This window comes from Barbatula barbatula, assembly GCF_947034865.1.
Source record: "Barbatula barbatula genome assembly, chromosome: 9".
Taxonomy (NCBI): domain Eukaryota; kingdom Metazoa; phylum Chordata; class Actinopteri; order Cypriniformes; family Nemacheilidae; genus Barbatula; species Barbatula barbatula.
This window is the reverse complement of record NC_136772.1, coordinates 13,408,232-13,431,465: the sequence shown is the minus strand read 5'-3', so window position 1 is coordinate 13,431,465 and position 23,234 is coordinate 13,408,232. Positions and strand designations below refer to the sequence as shown.

The following is a 23,234-nucleotide window of genomic DNA, read 5'->3' as shown; positions in this document are numbered from 1 at the left end:
CTAAATATGTGAATTGTTTTATCTTGATTTAAAAATGTAAATTTCATTTTTTTATAAAATGAGACATGTCTTGACAAATTGACCAAAGACATGTACACACAAGAAAAAAAAGAAAAAAACAAACCACAAAAATATCAACAACAACGCCAATAAACAGGATATTAAATAAGAAATAGAAGGTACAGAGTCACAGATATAATTTGAAATAGTTTCATGAGTTATCATAGTAATTCATCTTTTTGTCATGTTTAAAACATCTGCTAGCATGCACTCCAGCCTTAGGGATTTTTTTGCGTGTGTGTGTATTATTTCACAAGTTAGTTATTGCTGGCAAAAGGACCATATTTAGTAGACCAGTTGTAAAGAGATGTGTATGTTACTAGGGCTTCTGGGTCACACTTATCATCAGTGAATATATGCTTGGAACTGGACGTCTAAGCTAAATTTATGTATTGTCTAACCTAGCATGAGATTTTATTTACCTAAGTAATGCCGTAGGTTAGATGGCTCTGTCAGTATAAATATTAATGATCCTTGAGAGTGCTGAAGCTGAATTCCTTTTGCAAAATTTCAAACAATTCTTCTTCAGAAAATTTCCTTCTATTAATTATATTCCTGATTCTGTGTCTTCATTCATCACAACTGGTCAACGAGTCTTTACTGTAATATCCCCTACAATGCTTGCTTACAGAGAAAGGTGTAATAAAGCAAAGTCACTTGGTTGTACTTTTTCCACATTAACTGAGTTTATAATTATAGCCCTTTAACACAGAAAATGTTAGATTTTCATAAATGCATAAATGTCACCTTTAATAATTTTTGACATTTAGTCTGAGTTAAATCTCTTAACTAATTTTATCACAGCCAAATAATTATGTGTGTTTAATGAAAAAAATCATCAAATAGACAAAATTTTAAAAGTATAAGAAATTTTATTTGATTCAGCATAGAATTGATAAACTTATTCTGCCCTTTACTAAAATGTTTTTATTTATTTTTTTTAGGGTGAGGCCGTCTCTGATTTATCTGGTCAGGGTGAATTGGATGAGAACATTTTTAGCACATCTTCTGAAGATACAGATGCAACGGATAGTGAAAGTGAGTTTCAGACTCCAACAGATGATCCACTTCACAAAATTGGCACCGGCATAGGGATGGACACAGTTCTCAAATCAACAGGATCCATAACAAAGGCTGAGGCTCTTTTGCTGATAATGACTCATGCTTCTGTGCATAATATAACTGGCTGTCAACTAGATGACTTGCTGAAACTGATTAATTTCCTTTTTGGTAATGATGTAATCCCAGGGTCCAAACATATGTTTAATAGGGTATTCAAGAACAACTCTGAGATAGTTGAGTTTCATATGTACTGTCGAGCGTGCAAATGTCACATTGGAACACAAAAACTAGTTACTGACCAAAACATCACACAATGTCCATCCTGTAATGAAACAGTTGAGATCACTTCTTTAAATAATGGTAGCTTCTTTATAAATGTGCCAGTAGCACCACGGATTCAGAACCTTCTGGAAAATCCAGAAATTCAGAAGCACCTCAGCTATAGATTTGATAGACCGCACAGTGTTGCGAATGTTATATCAGACATCTTTGATGGTGTTATGTATGAAAAGTTGTCACAGCCTGGTGGGATTCTTTCAAATCCTAACAATTTTTCATACAATTTTAATACTGATGGGTCCCCTGTTTACAAATCTTCTAAATTCTCTATATGGCCTATACAGCTACACTTAAATTAACTGCCCACAAAAATGAGATTTAAGCATGTAATCCTTGCTGGTCTGTGGTTTGGGAATCATGAGCCGTCTATGCAGGTCTACTTAAAGCCATTTACAGAACAAGCAAAGTCACTCACCTCAAAGGGTGTGTAGTGGAGAAAAAATGGTGTTCAAATATCTAGTAAAATAGTTGGCATTTGCTGCTGTGTAGACTCAAAAGCAAGACCTGCAATGCAGAACACCACTCAATTTAATGGATATAATGGGTGTGGCTTTTGTCTCCATCCCGGTACTTTAGTTGAAAGACAGGTTAAGTACACTGTGTTAGCATCAGGACATGATGACAGAGACTCAAAGTCAATGATAAGAGATATGGAGGTAGCCGTAGTTGAAGGTACGCCTGTCAGAGGCGTTAAAGGTCCATCACAACTTATAAACATGCCATACTTTGACATTGTATGGGGCTTCGTACCTGATTATATGCATGCTGTCCTTCTTGGTGTAACCAGACAGATCACAGAGCTTTTACTGCAGAGTTGTGACCAGCCCTATTACATTGGTAGACCAGACACTTTAAGGGTAATAGAAAATCGCATTAAAAATATCAAACCTCCACATCTCATTACCCGCTTGCCTAGGCCTATTGAGGAGTTCAGATACTGGAAGGCATCAGAATGGAGAGCTTGGTTGCTTTTTTATTGTTTACCGTGTCTTGAAGGTGTTCTTGATTCTCGGTACTTGAAACATCTCGGTCTACTAGTCTCGGCTGTATTCCTCCTTTTACAGTAGACTATTACCTATGAGGAAGTTAACAAAGCAGACGTCATGCTTCTTGAATTTGTTGTTAAATTTCAGTTACTTTACGGAGAGACAGCCATGACTTTCAATGTACATCTTCTGACTCACCTAACAAAATTGGTAACAATGTGGGGTCTGTTGTGGGCACACTCTGCTTTTGTCTTTGAAAGTGCTAACGGCAGTCTGTTGAAGTTGGTCCATGGAACCAAATGTGTTGCTGTTCAGATTGTCAACAAGTTTCTTCTGCATAAAGCCTTTGAATGCTTTGCAACAAAACATTTGGGGTGAGATAATAGACTGACAGAGAGAGAAAGAAACACAGCACCACTGCATAATAAGATCTAAACTGTGAAACACCTAAATTTAAAATCCACCCCCACCCCAGATGACTAAATACACCTCTTCTTCATCGACACCCCGCTCACCCAAACCTCCCACAGCCATACATCCACAACCCGCATCCCATGAACCCACTTATGCCACCACACTTTCCTGAACCAACCCACACCTGTAAAATCTCATATATTTATATGTATAGGTTATGGGTGGGTTTTACATTGCTGGTGGGTGTGAGAAAAAGTGTGGGGTACCGGTTGGGTATATAGATGTGGGCGAAGTGGGTTGGGTGAGAAGTAGTTGATGTGTGGACAGGTGTACAGTTGTGGGTTGGGTCAGGAAAGTGTGGTGGCATAAGTGGGTTCGTGGGATGCGGGTTGTGGATGTATGGCTGTGGTAGGTTTGGGTGAGGGGGGTGTCTATGAGGAAGTGTAGGTGTATGTAGTCATCTGGGGTGGGGGTGTTTTGTTAATGTAGGGGTTTCACAGTGCAGTTCTTATCATATAGTGGTGCTGTGTTTCTCTGTCAGTCTATTATCTAATTATTTTAGAAACCTCTGCATAACCCAATTGATTTAGTAGTTTTTGGTGCTTGCATTTATAATTCTAAAGTAATTTTCTCTTTGGAAATAACTGAAGTATATGTAAAATAGTACAAAATGTAAAACAAAATGAAAATCTGTACATACTAAACATAACTTGTCACTGGGGACTAATTGAAGATATGTATGTATGTATTTGTAACTTTTCTGACTGAAAGCATAATCTGATACACAAGTTTAGATTCATTTAGATATTTCATGTCAAATATATTGTATTTTTTTAATTGCAGATGACAATGGTTATTTATTATAAATAAAGACTGTATGTTTAGTATTTTTTCTGTAAAAGATTATTCAATGCCGAAACACTAAAAATAAATCCGCTGACTTTGTCATACAACCATGGTGAATGTTTTTTTCAGACAATAATTGAATCTGATTCGATTCAGTATATGCTATAGATGTATGCTATAATTTATTATTAAAACCACTTTAATATATTAGTTTTAGGGTCTTCTCAGATAGATTATTATCATAAACATCTACAATAATTTTATCTTTATTATTTAGCCACTTTATTTAACCTTGTCAGAAAGTAAAACAAACTGATTTTCACGAGTTCGCCCTCGCTAATAAACAGCTCCTTGTTGGGATAGATGGTAAAGCATGGGAATGAAGGTTATGCGTATTTGGCGTGTTGTGCAGGGAGTGGGCTCCGAGCCCGCCGGATCTATCCGAACCCGGAGCACTCTACCCTGCTCAGAGCAAGTGCTCCGGGCTCGGAACCGGCTCGAGCCCAGAACACACCCCCCCGGGGGTCCTGCGGGACTTTAGAAAAATGAGAGGAGCTGGGGTGGAGGAGGGATGCTTATCTGACAAGATGCAACAGGTAAGATTGTTTGTCTATTTATGATAGAGCTTGCAGGAGCTGATAGGGTAGATACGGTGATTGCTGATGGTGAACCAGCCTAGATCATTAAGTAGAGATTACGTGCTCGGCTGATAGGTGATTGCTGATGGTGAACCAGCCTAGATAATTAAGTAGAGATAGCGTGCTCGGCTGATAGGTGATTACTGCTGATGGAACATCGGGCTGATTTATATGCTTAGGTTCCTCCCGAACTTTGTTAATAAAACATCATTTCACGAGTTCGCCCTCGCTAATAAACAGCTCCTTGTTGGGATAGATGGTAAAGCATGGGAATGAAGGTTATGCGTATTTGGCGTGTTGTGCAGGGAGTGGGCTCCGAGCCCGCCGGATCTATCCGAACCCGGAGCACTCTACCCTGCTCAGAGCAAGTGCTCCGGGCTCGGAACCGGCTCGAGCCCAGAACACACCCCCCCGGGGGTCCTGCGGGACTTTAGAAAAATGAGAGGAGCTGGGGTGGAGGAGGGATGCTTATCTGACAAGATGCAACAGGTAAGATTGTTTGTCTATTTATGATAGAGCTTGCAGGAGCTGATAGGGTAGATACGGTGATTGCTGATGGTGAACCAGCCTAGATCATTAAGTAGAGATTACGTGCTCGGCTGATAGGTGATTGCTGATGGTGAACCAGCCTAGATAATTAAGTAGAGATAGCGTGCTCGGCTGATAGGTGATTACTGCTGATGGAACATCGGGCTGATTTATATGCTTAGGTTCCTCCCGAACTTTGTTAATAAAACATCATTTCACGAGTTCGCCCTCGCTAATAAACAGCTCCTTGTTGGGATAGATGGTAAAGCATGGGAATGAAGGTTATGCGTATTTGGCGTGTTGTGCAGGGAGTGGGCTCCGAGCCCGCCGGATCTATCCGAACCCGGAGCACTCTACCCTGCTCAGAGCAAGTGCTCCGGGCTCGGAACCGGCTCGAGCCCAGAACACACCCCCCAAATGCAAATAAAGCTGGACAACCGCCGAAGTACGCATGCACCCCCAAAAAAATGCCATGCTGTGCGTTACGGAGGTACAACCTGAAATTTAATAAACGAAAGGATGAGGGCCTGTTAGGGCTATCGCTGCTGCGATACTGGCCTCATGGCTAGTAGTGTCTGCTGCTACAGAGCTTTGTTGGAAGCTCGGGCCCCTGCGGGGGCAGTTGCTGCTGTGATACTAACCTCATTGCTAGTAGTGTCTGCTGCTACAGAGCGCTTGTTGGAAGCTCGGGCCCCTGCGGGGGCAGTTGCTGCTGTGATACTAACCTCATTTCTAGTAGTGTCTGCTGCTACAGAGCACTTGTTGGAAGCTCGGGCCCCTGCGGGGGCAGTTGCTGCTGTGATACTAACCTCATTGCTAGTAGTGTCTGCTGCTACAGAGCACTTGTTGGAAGCTCGGGCCCCTGCGGGGGCAGTTGCTGCTGTGATACTAACCTCATTGCTAGTAGTGTCTGCTGCTACAGAGCACTTGTTGAAAGCTCGGGCCCCTGCGGGGGCGGTCGACCCTTGTGCGACCAATGCGCTTGCGTGACCAATGCACGAGTGTGACTGGGAACCCTTGTGCGACCAATGCGCGTTGCGTGACCAATGCACGAGTGTGACCCTTGTGCGACCAATGCGCGTTTCGTGACCAATGCACGAGTGTGACCCTTGTGCGACCAATGCGCGTTGCGTGACCAATTCACGAGTGTGACCCTTGTGCGACCAATGCGCGTTTCGTGACCAATGCACGAGTGTGACCCTTGTGCGACCAATGCGCGTTTCGTGACCAATGCACGAGTGTGACCCTTGTGCGACCAATGCGCGTTTCGTGACCAATGCACGAGTGTGACCCTTGTGCGACCAATGCGCGTTTCGTGACCAATGCACGAGTGTGACCCTTGTGCGACCAATGCGCGTTTCGTGACCAATGCACGAGTGTGACCCTTGTGCGACCAATGCGCGTTTCGTGACCAATGCACGAGTGTGACCCTTGTGCGACCAATGCGCGTTGCGTGACCAATGCACGAGTGTGACCCTTGTGCGACCAATGCGCGTTTCGTGACCAATGCACGAGTGTGACCCTTGTGCGACCAATGCGCGTTGCGTGACCAATGCACGAGTGTGACCCTTGTGCGACCAATGCGCGTTTCGTGACCAATGCACGAGTGTGACCCTTGTGCGACCAATGCGCGTTGCGTGACCAATGCACGAGTGCTGCGGGGGCGGTCGCTGCTGCGATACTGGCTTCATTGCTGGTGGTGCCTGCTGCTACAGACCACTTGTTGGAAGCTCGGGCCCCTGCGGGGGCGGTCGCTGCTGCGATACTGGCTTCATTGCTGGTGGTGCCTGCTGCTACAGAGCACTTGTTGGAAGCTCGGGCCCCTGCGGGGGCGGTCGCTGCTGCGATACTGGCTTCATTGCTGGTGGTGCCTGCTGCTACAGAACACTTGTTGGAAGCTCGGGCCCCTGCGGGGGCGGTCGCTGCTGCGATACTGGCTTCATTGCTGGTGGTTCCTGCTGCTACAGACCACTTGTTGGAAGCTCGGGCCCCTGCGGGGGCGGTCGCTGCTGCGATACTGGCTTCATTGCTGGTGGTGCCTGCTGCTACAGAGCACTTGTTGGAAGCTCGGGCCCCTGCGGGGGCGGTCGCTGCTGCGATACTGGCTTCATTGCTGGTGGTGCCTGCTGCTACAGAACACTTGTTGGAAGCTCGGGCCCCTGCGGGGGCGGTCGCTGCTGCGATACTGGCTTCATTGATGGTGGTGCCTGCTGCTACAGAGCACTTGTTGGAAGCTCGGGCCCCTGCGGGGGCGGTCGCTGCTGCGATACTGGCTTCATTGCTGGTGGTTCCTGCTGCTACAGACCACTTGTTGGAAGCTCGGGCCCCTGCGGGGGCGGTCGCTGCTGCGATACTGGCTTCATTGCTGGTGGTTCCTGCTGCTACAGACCACTTGTTGGAAGCTCGGGCCCCTGCGGGGGCGGTCGCTGCTGCGATACTGGCTTCATTGCTGGTGGTGCCTACTGCTACGGAGCACTTGTTGGAGGCTAGGACCCCTGCGGGGCCGGTTGGGCGAGTGGTGCAGTCTTCGAGACTTTGAGAACAACGTCGTGAGATGGAAGCGCTGGCTGCCTTGTTAACAAACTGTATTGTGGTGCCGCCTTCAGCAAAGAAGACTGGCTCAGCCGAGCCCCAGATGTGAGAACCATCTCCTCCGAAGGTGTTCCCGGGTGTCAAAGCTGGACAACTGGTAACTTGTGAATGCGACGCCTGCTTGAGTCGATTGGTCCGAAGGTGATGCGATCTTCAAGGAATCATGAGTCAAAGTGGCTGAGGTTTGAACTAACATCCGAGACTATCAGATGATACGGGCAAGGAGTGTTTGCTGGGCTTCCCTGAGGAGCGACAAGTCTGTCCGGATGTAGCTTCTAACAGCCTCTGATGACCAACGGCCTAGGGCTTGGATCTGTGGCTGGGATAGGCCCTTTTGGGCGGCTGTGGTAGCTGCGCCTATGCGGAAGGAGTGACCGGAAAAGTTGTCTGCTGGGATGCCAGATTGGAGCAGGACGGCTTTGAGGTGCTTCTGAAACCAGAAGCGTGAGGCCGGGCGATTAGAGTCGTCGACGAAGAGGGGATCCGATAAGGCCGCTGACCGGGGTTGTCTGTAGCGAAGGTAGGCTAGGAGGGTTCGATATGGCTGAATCGGTGAATTGATGTTGAACACGTAGACGAAATGACCTCTCCTGGTCTGGTCAGTCTTACTTTGCTTAATCGAGTAAGAAATCGTCTCCGAATCCAGCACCTGGAGGTCATTCATGGTGGGGTGAACTGAAGGGTCGAATTTGGATGTGGTGGTGATCTCTGAGCATCGTAGAAAGCCGAAGAACGCCAATGTGAACATGGCGTCAAGTGTGCGGGCAACATGTGTGGAGTGATATCCCTTGCGGAGGGTGGAGATGCATTTGGTGAGAATCTCCAAGGTAATGGGCCTCCTAGCGTCCTGACGGGCGGGTTGGGATCTTCGTATGCCTTGGATAACCATTGATGTTTGGGAGCTTGCTATGGCCGGTGACGGGGAGTTGAAAATCAATTTATGGAAGAACTGGAGTCCGCTGAGGTAACCTCTGATGGAGCTGGCCTGAAGGTTTTTTGCGGTGTTGAGAAATGAGATGTATGAGGTAATTGTGAGGAGAGAAAATTCTGGGAAGGGAATGCTGAAAGCCTGGTGAAATGATCTGAAGCTTCTCCACGCCGTGAGGTATGATTGCAGGGTCCTGGGGGAAACTGCCTTAGTTATAGAATTGAGAGAGGCATCGAGAAGCGTTTGCAGTGGGTGATTCACTGGAAGATCAACTCCGGATAAGGTTGTACAGGAATAGGCCTGGGGTCCGCTTCGAGCGCCAGCAGCCTGGACTTCTGCCAAAATCTGCGCTCTGATGTTGCTGGAGACTGGTGGAGGTTCCATCACATGCACGTGTGGAGGCGCTGGCATCGCAGCGGCTGTGGCCAATGAAAACGTGGGGCGTGCCTGTTGAATAGAGAGAATGGCAGTCGTTTGCGCGTTGTGCGGCGACAAGCTCGTGCTAGCGTTGGCAGCGGCGAAGGAGATATGAGGCCCAGGGACTGAGGCCTGTGACTCTAACGGAGGCAGCCTCACCCCAGAAATCAATTCCGGCGCCGCGGGCCAAGATCCAGGGGCGGGAAAAGCGAATCTAATGGCGGCCGCTTGTGCGTCTAACAGAGATAGGCTCGGGGTAGCGGTGGTAGCGGTGTCAAGGAATTGTGGTACGGAGACCAGCGCTTGTGTCCCCAGCGGAGGCAGCCTCGCACTGGGGAGCCAAGAGCCCGGGGCGGGCAAGGCGAATCTAATGGCGTCCGCTTGTGCATCTAACGGAGACATGCTCGCGCTAGCGGCGGAAGCGAAGAACTGCGGTCCGGAGACCAGAGCTTGTGTCCCCAGCGGAGGCAGCCTCGCATAGGGAGCCAAGAGCCCGGGGCGGGCAAGGCGAATCTAATGGCGTCCGCTTGTGCATCTAACGGAGACATGCTCGCGCTAGCGGCGGAAGCGAAGAACTGCGGTCCGGAGACCAGCGCTTGTGTCCCCAGCGGAGGCAGGCTCGCACTGGGGAGCCAAGAGCCCGGGGCGGGCAAGGCGAATCTAATGTCGGGCGTTTGTATGTGTAACGGAGACAAGCTTGCGCTAGCGACGGCGCCAAAGAATAGTGGTCCAGAGACCAGCGGTTGTATTCCCACCGGAGGCAGCCTCACGCCTGAGACGTATGGGTGAGCCAGGGCTCCTGAGAGTTGCCGGCCAGCCTGTACGGGGCGGTCATCTACAGTCGCTGTGCTGTCCCACGCGTTGAGCTGATATGCCGCGGGCTGCCGGAGGTGCTCGATCGGGATATCCGTGGCTTCTAGCATGACCTGAACGCTTCCAAGACTTGCCGAAGGCTTGCTGCGTCGGCTCGAGTGAGGGAGGCCTAGCCGAGCCGCGGAGGTAGATTGCCCGTGCCTGGAATAGACGGGACCCCGAGCCGAGCCTGGCTCGTTATTGACAGCCGATCGTGCCAACCTCATCGAGGGGACGTCAGCCTGGGACGACACGTAAAGGGTGTAGAGCTCTAGTTTCGACATCCGCCTGCTGAATGGGACGTCCGCGTTGGCAAGGGCCAGACGAAGGCTCTGGATCGTCCACTTGCTGCATGCAGATATCTTGGGGAGCGCAGAGGCGTATGATGACGCCGGTGAATGAGGTGGAGATCGTGCCGGTGGGAGCGATGACGAACCCTTCCTCTTAGATGCACGCCGCTCAGAGCGGCGGGGATGGCGGCCCCGCGGCGAAGCTTGGAAATAGTCCGTATAATCCGACCCTGAGCTGGAAAGCTGGGGTGCGCATGATGGCACCGAAGGATCTGGAACGTTTGCTACTTTAGAGACCACGGGAGACTCTGACATAGTGGCGAAACTTGACGATGCTTATCTGACAAGATGCAACAGGTAAGATTGTTTGTCTATTTATGATAGAGCTTGCAGGAGCTGATAGGGTAGATACGGTGATTGCTGATGGTGAACCAGCCTAGATCATTAAGTAGAGATTACGTGCTCGGCTGATAGGTGATTGCTGATGGTGAACCAGCCTAGATAATTAAGTAGAGATAGCGTGCTCGGCTGATAGGTGATTACTGCTGATGGAACATCGGGCTGATTTATATGCTTAGGTTCCTCCCGAACTTTGTTAATAAAACATCATTTGTTATTGGGTCAGATAGATACCATCTTGGCCAAGGAACACCTGAGAGACCGCATTGACCATTTTAGCCAGGCTGGGAGACCAGTTAACCTTCCAGCTTATAGCAGCTAAAACCAGCCTGGACAGGCTGGGAGACCAAATAAACCAGCCTGGCCAGATTGTGAGACCAGTCCAGCCTGTTAAAACCAGCTGGTCTAGGCTGGGAGACCAGCTTAAACCAGCCAACCAGCATAGGCTGGTTTTAGCTGGATTTTTCAGCAGGGTAGGCTTCCACTTAACGTAAATCATTCGCTGAATAAAACGCTAACTCTGCACAGCGACAGGTTAAATATTGCATTCAACTGTTAAATCCGTGTGCTTTTACCACAATTGATTTACCATAATTGAGAGGAAAATAACCGTAAAATTTATTAATTTACCTCATAATCTGGCTGCTTGCTGCGACGTGCGTGGCCGTCAAGCTACGAGACGAGTGAAGAATCCAGAAAGTTCGATGGTGAGGAAAAATGAATAAACCGTTTGGGTCAAAATAACCCAACCCATGCGGTTAAGTGGTGAAATAACCAAGTACACCTGGCTGCAGGCCATTTGACCCAGCATGTGCAACCCAACTGTGTGTTTATACAGTGCCTCAAACAACCCAACATTTTGACCCAGCTCAATTAACCCAAAAATGTGTTTACAGAAATAACCCAGCAATATTTAGAGTGTAGAAATAATAATACTTATGGGCATTTCTGGATGACTGTACTTTTATAATTCCACATTATAAAGTCTTAATATTGTACAGGTGACACACTGATGTGATGTACTGTCATTTAATAGTGGAATGAGTCTGTGCAAACAGATAGTTTTCTCTTAATAGTCATCTGAAATTATAGAATTCGTAGTCCTTGTTTAATCCCTTTTTTGGGGGGAAAAATGCCCTAGCAACCATCTGGAAAAACTCAGTTTCTGCCTTCAAAACAAAAAAAGTTATAAATGTTAACCATATATAATATTTACTGACTGTTAAACATTATGCTTAGAGCGCTTGTCGCTTTTGTTCTGAAATCCAAAAAGACGCGTTTACCGTAAAGCGCAGTATATGCGCGAATATAAAATTGCGTGTGAGCTAATTGACTGTCGTTTTCGAAGTGGCGGCTGGCTTGACCGCAGTGACATACGGTGGGCTTCACGCGCTTGCAAATGCAAAATAAAACAAATCTGAAGATAAAAAAACATTCAGCTGCGAAATGCAGTAATCCCACTTTTCCTATGCGACCACCCTAAGCGTTATTTTAAAACTTAACGGGAAATGTAAACCAACGCACGAATGGCGAAAAACGTATGTCTTTGGCTACTCGTGAGAAACTTTAGTTGGCTTTGTGGGAGTTATACGCCCTCTAGTGCGACAGATACAGGCTACACCTAACCTCCTACTAGCTTGCGTTACAAAAAGTGCTTTTCAGAAAAATGCCCAAATCGGTAAAACGATCCGATCCTCCCATCACTAGCTCGCATTATCCGAACAGACTGAAAATATGAGGAATAACGCCGATGAGTCAGGGGAGCAGGTTATTTTTAAACGAATGAAGACATATCACAACAAGAATATACATAGGCTACTGTACAGTTAAATAATCAAAATATGTCACAACAAAGCGATCATCCTATTTATTCATATTAAGTCTAAATTAATGTGCACTACAATAAATAAAAACTGTAGAAGTAATGCAGTACAATTATTAACCAAAATAAAAATTGAATCTTACTGTAAAGTGTGACCAGATAAGTAGGCCTACCCTACTCTGTAAAAAATAAGCTCAATTTAAGATAAAAACGTTGGTGTTTGTTCTTTGTTTGTTTTGGTCTGATCTCAATGAATAATGGAATAATCTCTGCTGTTTATTAAATAAAGCATTTCTGCTGATTTCTTGAAAACATTATTTGGAACACCATATACAATAACACATTGGGAGATAAGGTATAGCACTCCTGCGAGCAAAGCATATCTTTCAAAAATATACCAAACCTGCATGTTCACATTCTCAAAAGTTCAACTTGAATTTCAAACAGTTTTTTTTATAGACAAAGTAAATTGAGATTTTTTTTGGAGGAACTTATGTTATATATAAACTTATCGGAGATGACTCGGATATAAACAGTTGTGGGATACCATGTGTTTTCATAATCTTTTAACAGCATGTCTCTGTTGAAGTCAAAACTTTATACAAATTCATTATCAAAGTTGAACTGATACCGTATAAATGCTAATGTTCTAAAGTAAACAGCACTTCTGAACGATTGGCAGTTTTGGGTAAAACATCAAGAATATTTATGCTTTCGAAAGAGCCACCACAGTAAAGCGGAGCTCCTGGGGATCCCGTGCCATGAACTTCTTGCAGACCTCTGCAGAATCCTGCAAATCAAACAAAATGAGTGGCCAAAACAATAAACAAATATTCTGCCAATCCGAAGAGATAAAATAGTTAAATAGGAATAAATAGCAACAAATAAATCAAACTGAAAATAGACAAACTGCCAAGAGTCTGCACATTAGAAACATAAAGCCACCTCAAGAAATGTGTCCTCTGTGGTTTTCCCATGTACAACTGGAAAAGGCTTGCGTCCATCTGCAACACATGAAAATGTATGAAATAACCATAATAAGACACTGCTTAAAATGTAAAAGGTTTTTTATTAGTTTTGGTAATTTCAGTCAATTCTGTAGGGACAAATCATGATCCCACACCCCGCAATACCATTTATATTTTACTTAGGGCTGTCAAAAGATTAAAATTTTGAATCTAATTAATCACAATGTTTCTTGAATTAATTTAGATTAATCACAATCCTAAATATGACTGAAAAATTCACATTTTCTGTGTACTGTTCTCAGAACAGAAAGATAAATGACAAGAAGCGCATATTACATTTGTCTCTTTTTTATTAATGACAAATCCAAAAAAATATTTTAATTGTAAACAATTTTGGCAACTTAGCCATTGCTCTTAGCAAATACAGGATAGATGAATGGAACGTTTTTCTTTATGAACAAACAACTTAACTTTCACACATCTGCATGTGGCTCTTTTATCTGTTATTTATTCATCTTTTAGCCAGTTGCTAAGGCAAACTAACTGGTTAACATTTTCTGAATGTAAAGCGGACCGTTTCTTCTGAACAATATGGCCCGCGACTGAGAAGAGTCGTTCACATGGAACCGTGGATGCAGGAGTCGCTAGATATTTGCTGGCAAGCCGGGCCAGCTTGTCATGTGCTCCTGAATGAGCAGCCCACCACTGCATGGGGCAGTCCTCCATACTTATGCTTGGCTCTGCTCTGTACCTGTGTATCTCTCTATCAGGTTGTACCTCTTCATCTGATTCTGAGCCCATCTGTTGAAGGTGAGTTTTCTTCCTCGGTGGTCCATCTTGAGAAGTCAGCAGAGACCTTCTGGGTGATTGTTCATAAAGCATGCCTCCAAGTGAGGTCCACACCTCTTCCCTTTCACTCTTGGGCAGACTCTTCAAGTCTTTGAAACGTGGATCCAGCGCCGTTGCAAGCTTGAGCCATGCATTGTTAGTATTTTCTTGGCGGGAGGCTAGTTCTTCCATGAAGATTGTCTTAAATCTCCCCACATATGCAGGGTCTTCTTCAGAGACCTTCATCACTTGACGCAGGTGGCAGAGGGCAGGCAGTACCACTGAGCAGGAGATATAGGCCTCTCCACCCAGAATCTCAGTTACATACCTGCAGTAGAATAAAACGCGCACACACACGCACACAAACACACACACACACACAAGGTATTTGAACACTAGTTGGTATGCTGGCAAATAGTTAAATTGATGGAATTCCACCGCGTTGGCACGTCTTGGATCAGTGGCTCCTGCTGCTGTCCCAGCGCCGCTTGCTGTGCTTTAAGCTCCGTGGTGTTTGCTGCGCTGTGTCTGAAGTGACCGACAATTTTGCGACACTTGGCCAACACATTCGCAAATCCACTATTAGAGAGGCTCACGTTGATGCTTCTCTGTAGCATGTGAGCGATGCAGGGCATGTGCTCATATGGCAGAAGTTTAGCCGCAGCGGTAATATTTCGTGCACTGTCAGTCCCTATAGTTGTGATATTTCCTTCAATTTTCCACTTGTGTGCCACGGTTTGAAACTGTTGAGCACATACCTCTGAAAAGTGACGCTCTTCTGTTTCCATTACTGTTAAAGCAAACGACTTCAGTTTCCAGGTTTTAGTGATGTAATGCGCTGTCACACCCAGATAATTATTGTTACTCACGGAGGTCCAGTGGTCTCCCGTTAAAGCAACATATTCCGCTGAAGCCACATTTTCGTTTTCTTTTTAGCATCATAAAGTTTGTTAATTTTAGTCATCCCTGTGCCTCTCGACGGTGGCTTGTAGAATGCGTCTAAAGTTGCCACTTTCAAAACTTCTGCGAGGCCCGTGTCCTCGACAATATTAATCGGTCTACAGTCCTTGGCTATCCATTTGGCAATTGTGTCTGTCAGCTTATCTGACGTAGACTAACTTAATCCCCTGCGTTCGGTGAGGGTGGTCTGACGCATGCCAGGCTTAACATCTGAAGTTGAAGCCCCAACAAATGAATGCTTGACGTTAAGATGATACTTAAGGCTCGAGGTGCTTCGGTGAAACGAAAAGTCCTTCCTGCAGTGTGAGCAAACCACAACATGTTTGTTTACTGTTCCATCTTTGTTCTTTTTATACTCAAAGTGTCCATCCAGAGGGCCAACGGGTTCTTTGGACACCTCCATCTCCCCCGTGTCAGCCATGCTGTTTACGCGACGAGAAATGAACGTGGCGGGGGTTGAATTGTGGGTAAAACATGGCGAGAATGCGTTAAAAAAATGTTCGCCGTTAATTATAGAAATTAAGCATCTCGCGTTAACGCGTTAATGTTGACAGCCCTAATTTTACTGTGTGCTTTCAACCTTGTGGTTATGGTTTGGGTCAAGTCCATTTTTTATTATAGTATGACAATGCCAGAGTACCATAGAGCAATGGTTTACTAAATCTGGCGTGGAAGAACTTGGCTGGCCTGCACAAAGCCCAGACCACAACACATTGATAAATTGGAACACTTTCTGGGAGCCTGATTGTCTAACATTGCTGCCTGACCTCTAAATGGAAGAAATCTACTGCATCCATGTTCCAACATCTAGTAGAAAGCCTCACCAGAAGAGTGGAACATGTTATAGCAGCTAATGTTTTTTGGCAAGCTTTGGGAATCAAATGGTAGTGTGTTGGTGAGGCAAAGATTCTGGCTGAGGCAATGCATTATATTATAAAAAGATTTTAGAACATCACTTGCATGTATTTGCAATATGGGCAAAACTCAACCCTTCCAAATAACAGAATAATTATTCATCGTCATGTACCTACCCAGTTCATATAAATGTCCGTCAACATTTACAAAAGCAATAAAATGCAAATCCACTTTTTCATCTAAACCTGGAGCCTGTATGGGTGAAAAGAGTATAGAAACAGTTAGCATGTTTCATGAATTTAAATATCATGTCCTACAATTACACTTTTTACAACATGCAGTAAACCTAAAATTTATATACATTAAATACATTAATACATGTTTTTTCTAAAGCACCACCCCATTTCAATTACCTGGAAAAAATCCCTCAATGGAATAAAAATGTGTGAACAATGATGGTAATATATGACAAGTTATTTTTACTTCTCTGTATTTTGCAAATACTAACCTCTGTTTGTCCTTCCTGAGCACTTGACTCATGTGTTACACGAATACTCTGAAATCATACAAACATCAGTACTGTGAATAAAGGCTTAATTTAGTTTCCTTCAAAGGTTTATTGAAAACAGATATATGTAGTTAGCGTCGGCTGTCCTAAAATCCATTCTGCAAAATGTCTGAGGTAGATTTAAGGACTGTTTACAGAGGATACATTATTGCTCATTCTGTTGCCTGATGCTGGACTAGCTGCAAACTCGCATATATTTGCTATAGAAGTTACGTCCAATCAGATACACCAAAGACATGCTATTTTACTACCTCATCTTTTTCAAGGAAAGCTGCTTTTTCCTCTGGGCTCATCTTTCCAGTTTGCAGTAAAAATTCTTTTAGTGGCGAAGTAGGCTCTGCAAAAGAACACACAAACAAGCAAAAAATAAATTTAACATGTAAACGAACCAACTAACATATTGTAATACAGTTGTAAAAACCATTATAAAAAATACAAACACTGACACCTACCAAATTCCAGATGTCTTTGATTGTTTGCAACCGCATGGATCAACCCTATTGTACCACAAGCATTGCCAATGGTCTGTTTCATGAAGTAGACCCCAGGGGACACCTTTTGCCCTTGTGCTTTAATTTTTGCCTCTTCTTCATGTCTAAAAGTTTCATACTGTATAGGGAAAAACAACTATTTTACAAAATATAATCCTAGTTTCCTTGTAAAAAGAAATCAGTGATAAATAATTAATGTGATCACAAACAAGTATAATTTAATATATATTGAACATTGATTATAATAAAACTACCAGAAGCAATAATATCCTATTGCAGGTGAATATGATGAATATATTGAAACATAAAGTTTGTATGGGCGTGACTGCTTTCATACCTTCTCGGTTATAGGGAAGAGCAATAGAACAGCAGACACTGGTCTTGGCACCAAACTGAGAACTTCAAGTTCCAAGCCATACACATCCCCAAACTGCCAGGTAGGTACCAAGCCCAGCTGTCTTAAAAACTTTACAGGTACAACACACACACATACATACATATCAATAACAATTAATGTAACTGTAAAAAGGGTAGAAAGTACATGCAAGGTTCACACAATGTTTTTCAAGATAAAAGTGCATATATGGCAAACTAATGTGGAAAGATAATGTATATTAAAACATGTGAACTTAAGTTATTAACAAGAAAAAAAATTTTTTTGTCACAAATCAAATAACAGAAAAAGGTGCAATTGGTTTGATCTCAGACTTGCTAAAATAAACCTGAATCATTCATTGGCACTAGTTTTGATTCCTAGACACACCCAGACAGCCGAGACATCTACTCACTTGGTTCATAACCTGAAAAAGCAGACACAGAACATAAAACATGTCATATAAAAGATGAGGACCATTACGTGACATGCAGCTTACCGTTCCTGCTAAAAGCTACCTATGAAAACGAATCGATGGACCATATAATATTGAATTAACGTTAACTGGAAAAGAGCGGGGTGCAGGGTGAAATGAATACCTCAGGGTTGGCTTCCAGTGGTAACCAGCGCTGTCCCTCCATTTCAGACTGAGCTTCGACTAATATCGTAAATAAAAAGTATGATATTACAGCCTTCGAGTAATGGTGTGCAAACGCTTGAAAGCTGAAAAGGAAGTTCAATAGAATATAGGCATGTAAATGTGTGAACTCACCCGTGTTGACATAAACCAGAGGAATACACTGTAATTCAAAATAAAAGTCATCGCCTGCTTTCTTTTATTAAATGGGATGGATTCATCATCATCGGGTTTAGTGCTATGAAGCTCTTTGCATGGCTATTTTTAAGAAAATGAAATGTTTATGAAGCAACAAGGAAAAGCGTTGAATTTAACCGTCAACGTTAGTTAGCCCTACTACCATTTGTCCTATAGGTGGCGGTACTTCCGATTTGATTCTTCCAACGCCCTTTATCCACCATAGAAGAAGAAATTTGAGATTTCAGCGGCATTGTTTGGATTTAAATAAGTGAGACGGGTTTAATTTGTACGTTCCTTGCTTGTCATCAGAATGGAGATGTATTATAACAAGTATAAGGATAAACATTGTCAAGAGATAAGTATGTCGTCGACTTTAATTAGTGGTGAGTAGTCAAAGTGGTGCTTCGTATTCTTAATGGTACCTTTATTTGGTTCTATCAAAACCTCTTATTTTCTGTCTTTACTATAGCGCCCAGTGATAAAACTATGATAATTGCTTCAAAAGAAAAGAAGGAAAACACAAGGATGGGCAAACAGACGGCATCTATGTACGCAGCCAAGATAAAGACGAAAATACACAGTAAGAAATTTCAGCTTGGTTAACTTTACATTACTGGTGAAGTTGGTGAAAGAAAGCTTTATCATTTTCCGATGCGTGTTTAAAATCTGGAACCAACTTGATATTTTGTGATTTCTCAGATACATCATCATTCTTCAAGCTGTCTTTGAAAACCAACAACAAGGCTCTTGCTCTGGCTCTGGTGGCACAGAAACAGAGAAGCAGAGATATGGAGACCGAGGTTGTACGGCTGAGAAAAGACCTGCAGGCACTTACTTTTGATCTTGCCTTTCAGCGTCATAAAAACAAACAGTTGGTGAGTCTGTGAAGAGAGACTGTTTCCATAATTGTTTGCTGTGGTTGATATAAAATAGTATATCGTTTTTATTTTTACACTGAAGTATGTAATATTAGGGATGCACGATAAATTAATGGCCATATTGGTATCAGCCGATAATACAATTTAGGACGATATATTAAAGCTGTTAGATTATTATTCATTACCTCTGGTTGAACCACTTCACTTGCACACTGCTCACAGATGAAATCCAGTACAGAGTGTAGATATTTATGAATGCAGAAATAATAGGAACAAAAGCATATTGTTTGAAGCCAACTGCTGTCTGAATGCTTATTCTGTCTTGAGACCTGTTAGAGTTGTGGTTATTAATAACACCTTTCTTGGTTGCTCTGGAAGAACATCTTTAATTTGTTTGTTAAATAAACCCTATTTCTCTTAAGCCATTGTTGATGTTCAAATCACCAAAAACAGACACACCCCTACCCCCATCTTTTGCTTTCATCATTGCTCGGCTTGACTAATGTCCGACCTGTGCACTGTACACCTTACTGCTGATTGGCTACAAGGTTGCCCCGACTTTTTCTAAACAAGCGTAATTTGGAAAGCGTAATGTAAAGTAGGCTTGGTACATGATTTTCAGTGGATACATATCAGCCAATATATTGGTTATCGGCTTCCAGTGTTCAAGAGTTATTGTTATCGGCCATAATTTACATATCAATGCATCTCTTTTTAATATAAATGCAAATGTTTTCTCTTTCTTTAGTTTTCCATTATACGTGAGTATTATGACTCCTCCCTTAACTGGATGACAAAAGCAGTGGATATTTTCTCTGACGAAGATGTAAGTGGTTTTGAAAAGGCATTAGTAATTTCATAACTTGTTTGTGGATATGACTAATGCCCTTTTTTTATAGGCTCCAGACAGTGTGGACATGGAACACAATACCACTGATGGTATGCAATTTAATAATAATTATGAACTCATTTTCTATTTAGTTTCGTTTAAAAATGTGCGCGTGTGTATATGTTACAGCAAAAATAATATTATTTTTATGTTGTATTAAATTTCAAAAATCTTTTTTTCAGACCAAATGTCTGATTTGGGGAAAGAGGTTGAGAGTTCTCAAGATGTACATACTAAAGGAAATCCAATCTTTTGTCCACCACAGCATAATGTCTCTGAACCAGTAAAAACTGCCACAGACAATGCAGATCTACCTCTCCAGTGTTGTTTTAAAGCCAACGAGACACCTCCCAGCCCAGAGCAAGACAATCCAATACAGCAGAATACACTGTATGATTCTGAAATGGACATGACCATTACTGACAGTGCTGCTGAAATAGTGACAGTTGAAACAAATGTAAAAAGAAACTCGAAAGTTGTAGAAGAACATCCTGAAACAAAACACACCAGGGAAGTTAGCAAGAGGACATTTGCAGATAAAAAAGAAGCAGTTGGATCTGCTACAAATTGTACAGCAGCTGTGCCAAAAGAGATAACCTCTACACAGCATCGCTTGCCCGGTGTTCAGATAGAGGTGGAAATTGTACAAGAAACAAATGAAAGCCGGTGTGTAGAAACTGAATCAATAACTGCACGCAGGAAGACTCACATCACCTCTCGTTACTCTAAAAGTAGCCGGCGCACATGTAAACAAAAAGAACCGAACACAGATCCAAGGAAAACGTACCTAGTTTCTCAAGATCCTCCCAGTGATATTTTAAAGGACTGTTTTAATGATTTGGAGCTTCAGAATTTCAAACAAAGCAATTCACTTCCTCGGGATGGAAATATTTTGTGCAAAGCTATTAAACATAAATTAAAGGAGGCTCATGCTACCAAGGCACCTAACAGTCAAAGTGAGATGACCAGGAGAACATTTGTAGATGTAGATCAAGATAAGCTGAAACCTCACACAAGCAAAAGGACCAAAATCCCATACCTTGTTACATATCAAGAATTATTGCATGTGCCTGAAAATTTTGAATGTGCTGCTATTTTGTGCACAGAGGCTCAGGGTACTGATATGCACAGCAGTGAGACCACAGTTCAAGTTAAAAAACATAAAAACAAAAGACCAGCACATCCACATTCTCTATTAGAAAAATGCGACTCGCTGAAAAACAGAGGAACATTTGTGATTCAGGCAAGTCAAACGATTGTCAGGAGTGACTCAACTGACATTTTAAACATAACCAATGCACTGGAGGATCCCAGACTAGGAGATTCACAGGAAGTGACATCAGAAACTCCAACGACTCGCTGTTCTAAAAACATAACAGAGGATGTTTCATCCAAGACATTGGCAACAAATAGCCATCATCCAGAGTGTTCACAGGATGCTAATATCAGTCTTGTACAGAAAGCTTCTGAATTTGAATCATTATTGCCTGTCAAAGCTAAGAAACACAGAAAAGAAGGGTCAGATAAAATTATAAAGAGGAAAGCAGCAGCAAAAGAAAAATCTAAGGCAAAAAAACACCGCAACAAACATACTCTGGAGAAGGATGCAAATTTGGAGACTTCAGAACAAACATCAGAGTCTCATTGTTCAGCCTTAGAGGATGACTTCAGAAGTGAACTTAATGCAAGAAGCCCTAAAACAAACATTGACAAGGCTGATCAATCGGACCATATCAACACGAATAATCGTTGTTTAAATCCAAATCAAACCAACGAAGGTCTTGACAAGAGCAGGAAAACGTATGTGATTTCATCTTGTAGTTCACCCAGTAACAGTACGACGGATTGTGTGGATTCCAGCCTAATTTCTGAATCGCATAATCTCACGGATGGAACAGATGAGGTTTTTACTAATATGAACAAAAGCATGTTTTTCCGGGAGAGATGTAATGTGACTTTAGACAGCTTCCACAAACACATTAAGGACCAGACCCTACAATTCACAGAGGAGAGGCCTCCCTGGGAGATGACCGGTGGTGACAATGAATTATACTTGGATGAAAGCTGCATCAACAGCCCGCAATCAGAGGCCCACACTCGGACTATAAACCAGAGTGAGGAATTGGACATAATGCCTCAACCTCACGGTAATGCTTCTGTTTTATGGCTAGAATGGTAGAATACACTACAAGACTTTTAAAATCTGAAAAGATTTTTTTTAAACTAGACATTAAACACTTGCAGACTTCCTTAATGTTTCAGATAGACACACGCTGATAAAATCTGCAGACTGGCACAGACTGAAAATCTGAGCAAAAGTATTGTAGTGTATTTAAGCCTAAAATTAAGTTTGTGAATTCAACAATTATGGCCATCGTGGCCAGTTATGTGTAGATGCTTATATACTGTTTAACTACTTATAGCAAAATTGCAGAATGCTGATGCATAAGGGTATAATTTTGGTGTTACATATTTGTTTGTCTTGATTTATGTCTGATTTCTGGAAACAGAAGAAAGCAGGGTTATGAAGAGTCTAACAAATACAGACATTAGTTCTGATGGTGCGAGAACACGAAGGAGAGTTACACCAGTGTCCTACAAAGAGCCCACCCTCAACTGGTGAGTTTGATTATATAGTGGCCCTTAAATTGTATTTAGAAATTTAAGTCACAATTAAAATGTATAAATGGAAATGCATTTGCAGATTTTTTCAGAAATAACTGAAATTTGCTTTGAGTTCACTTCATAGAATTAATATAATTAATTATGAACATATAGTGTTCTTTATAGTGTACAAAAACGTTTTACTTTTGATTTTGTAATCTATCAAATATCCTTTTTATTAAATGATTTGATTCAATTTTTAACAACCTTTTTTGTTTTCCTAGCAAAATGAGGCGTGGAGACAAATACTCAGATACCAAGTTTTTGAACTCTCCTGTGTTCAAAGATAAAAACAACAAGAAGAAGAAGCAAATTTAGGAGAAAGGAATGATCTCCCATTTTTAATTATTTTAATTATTTGTTTCCGCTTTTACTTACATTTTGTCATTTGTTGATAATACTTGTATATTAAATAAACATAGTTTTACAGAATAGTTTTTAATCAAAGCTGTCTGTATATTTCAGTTCAGTCTGGAAGCATACATTTTGTATAAGGAGGTGTTTTTTCTTGAGTTTTATGTGTTTTAATAATAAAATGAAAGCTAATCTTTGCAGTTTGTTCATTAAAACATACTTTCTGATGTGCTGGTTGATAGGGAGACATGGAAAACAGCTGTGTTCACAACCTCATCTTTTCTTTTGATCAACATTATGTTGGCACGTTTCACTTGTGTATTATGTAACTGAGCACTGGCTGACAATGTTAAACTGATTGAGTGACAGAATGAATAATTGAATGTCCACCGTCCACCTGAGACGGTTACTATTAT

General features: G+C 42.7%; 2 protein-coding genes across 4 annotated transcripts; one reads left to right on the top strand and one right to left on the bottom strand.

The window, feature by feature from the left end:
- Positions 1–12,426: 12,426 nt before the first annotated feature.
- uchl3 (ubiquitin carboxyl-terminal esterase L3 (ubiquitin thiolesterase)) lies at positions 12,427–18,067 on the bottom strand. Of its 3 annotated transcripts, XM_079464857.1 has the most exons (10): positions 17,989–18,067; positions 17,816–17,874; positions 17,632–17,643; positions 17,181–17,309; positions 16,805–16,961; positions 16,604–16,689; positions 16,293–16,340; positions 15,961–16,036; positions 13,119–13,177; positions 12,427–12,963 (listed from the first exon to the last, which is right to left on the bottom strand). In XM_079464857.1, the coding sequence occupies exons 2-10, from the start codon at positions 17,855–17,857 to the stop codon at positions 12,880–12,882; spliced, it is 693 nt and encodes a 230-aa protein (XP_079320983.1). In that variant the 5' UTR covers positions 17,858–17,874; positions 17,989–18,067; the 3' UTR covers positions 12,427–12,879. The 3 variants fall into 3 exon arrangements, with proteins under 3 accessions (XP_079320983.1, XP_079320984.1, XP_079320982.1); XM_079464858.1 differs by lacking the exon at positions 17,989–18,067 and having other exon boundaries at positions 17,566–17,643; positions 17,816–17,968; XM_079464856.1 differs by lacking the exon at positions 17,989–18,067 and having other exon boundaries at positions 17,816–17,960.
- On the top strand, positions 18,058–23,103 carry sgo2 (shugoshin 2). Its single transcript, XM_079464855.1, has 8 exons — positions 18,058–18,416; positions 18,503–18,613; positions 18,733–18,908; positions 19,660–19,737; positions 19,811–19,850; positions 19,983–21,947; positions 22,311–22,419; positions 22,689–23,103. Exons 1-8 carry the CDS (start codon positions 18,344–18,346, stop codon positions 22,780–22,782), a joined length of 2,646 nt encoding a protein of 881 aa, XP_079320981.1. The 5' UTR covers positions 18,058–18,343; the 3' UTR covers positions 22,783–23,103.
- Positions 23,104–23,234: the final 131 nt, after the last annotated feature.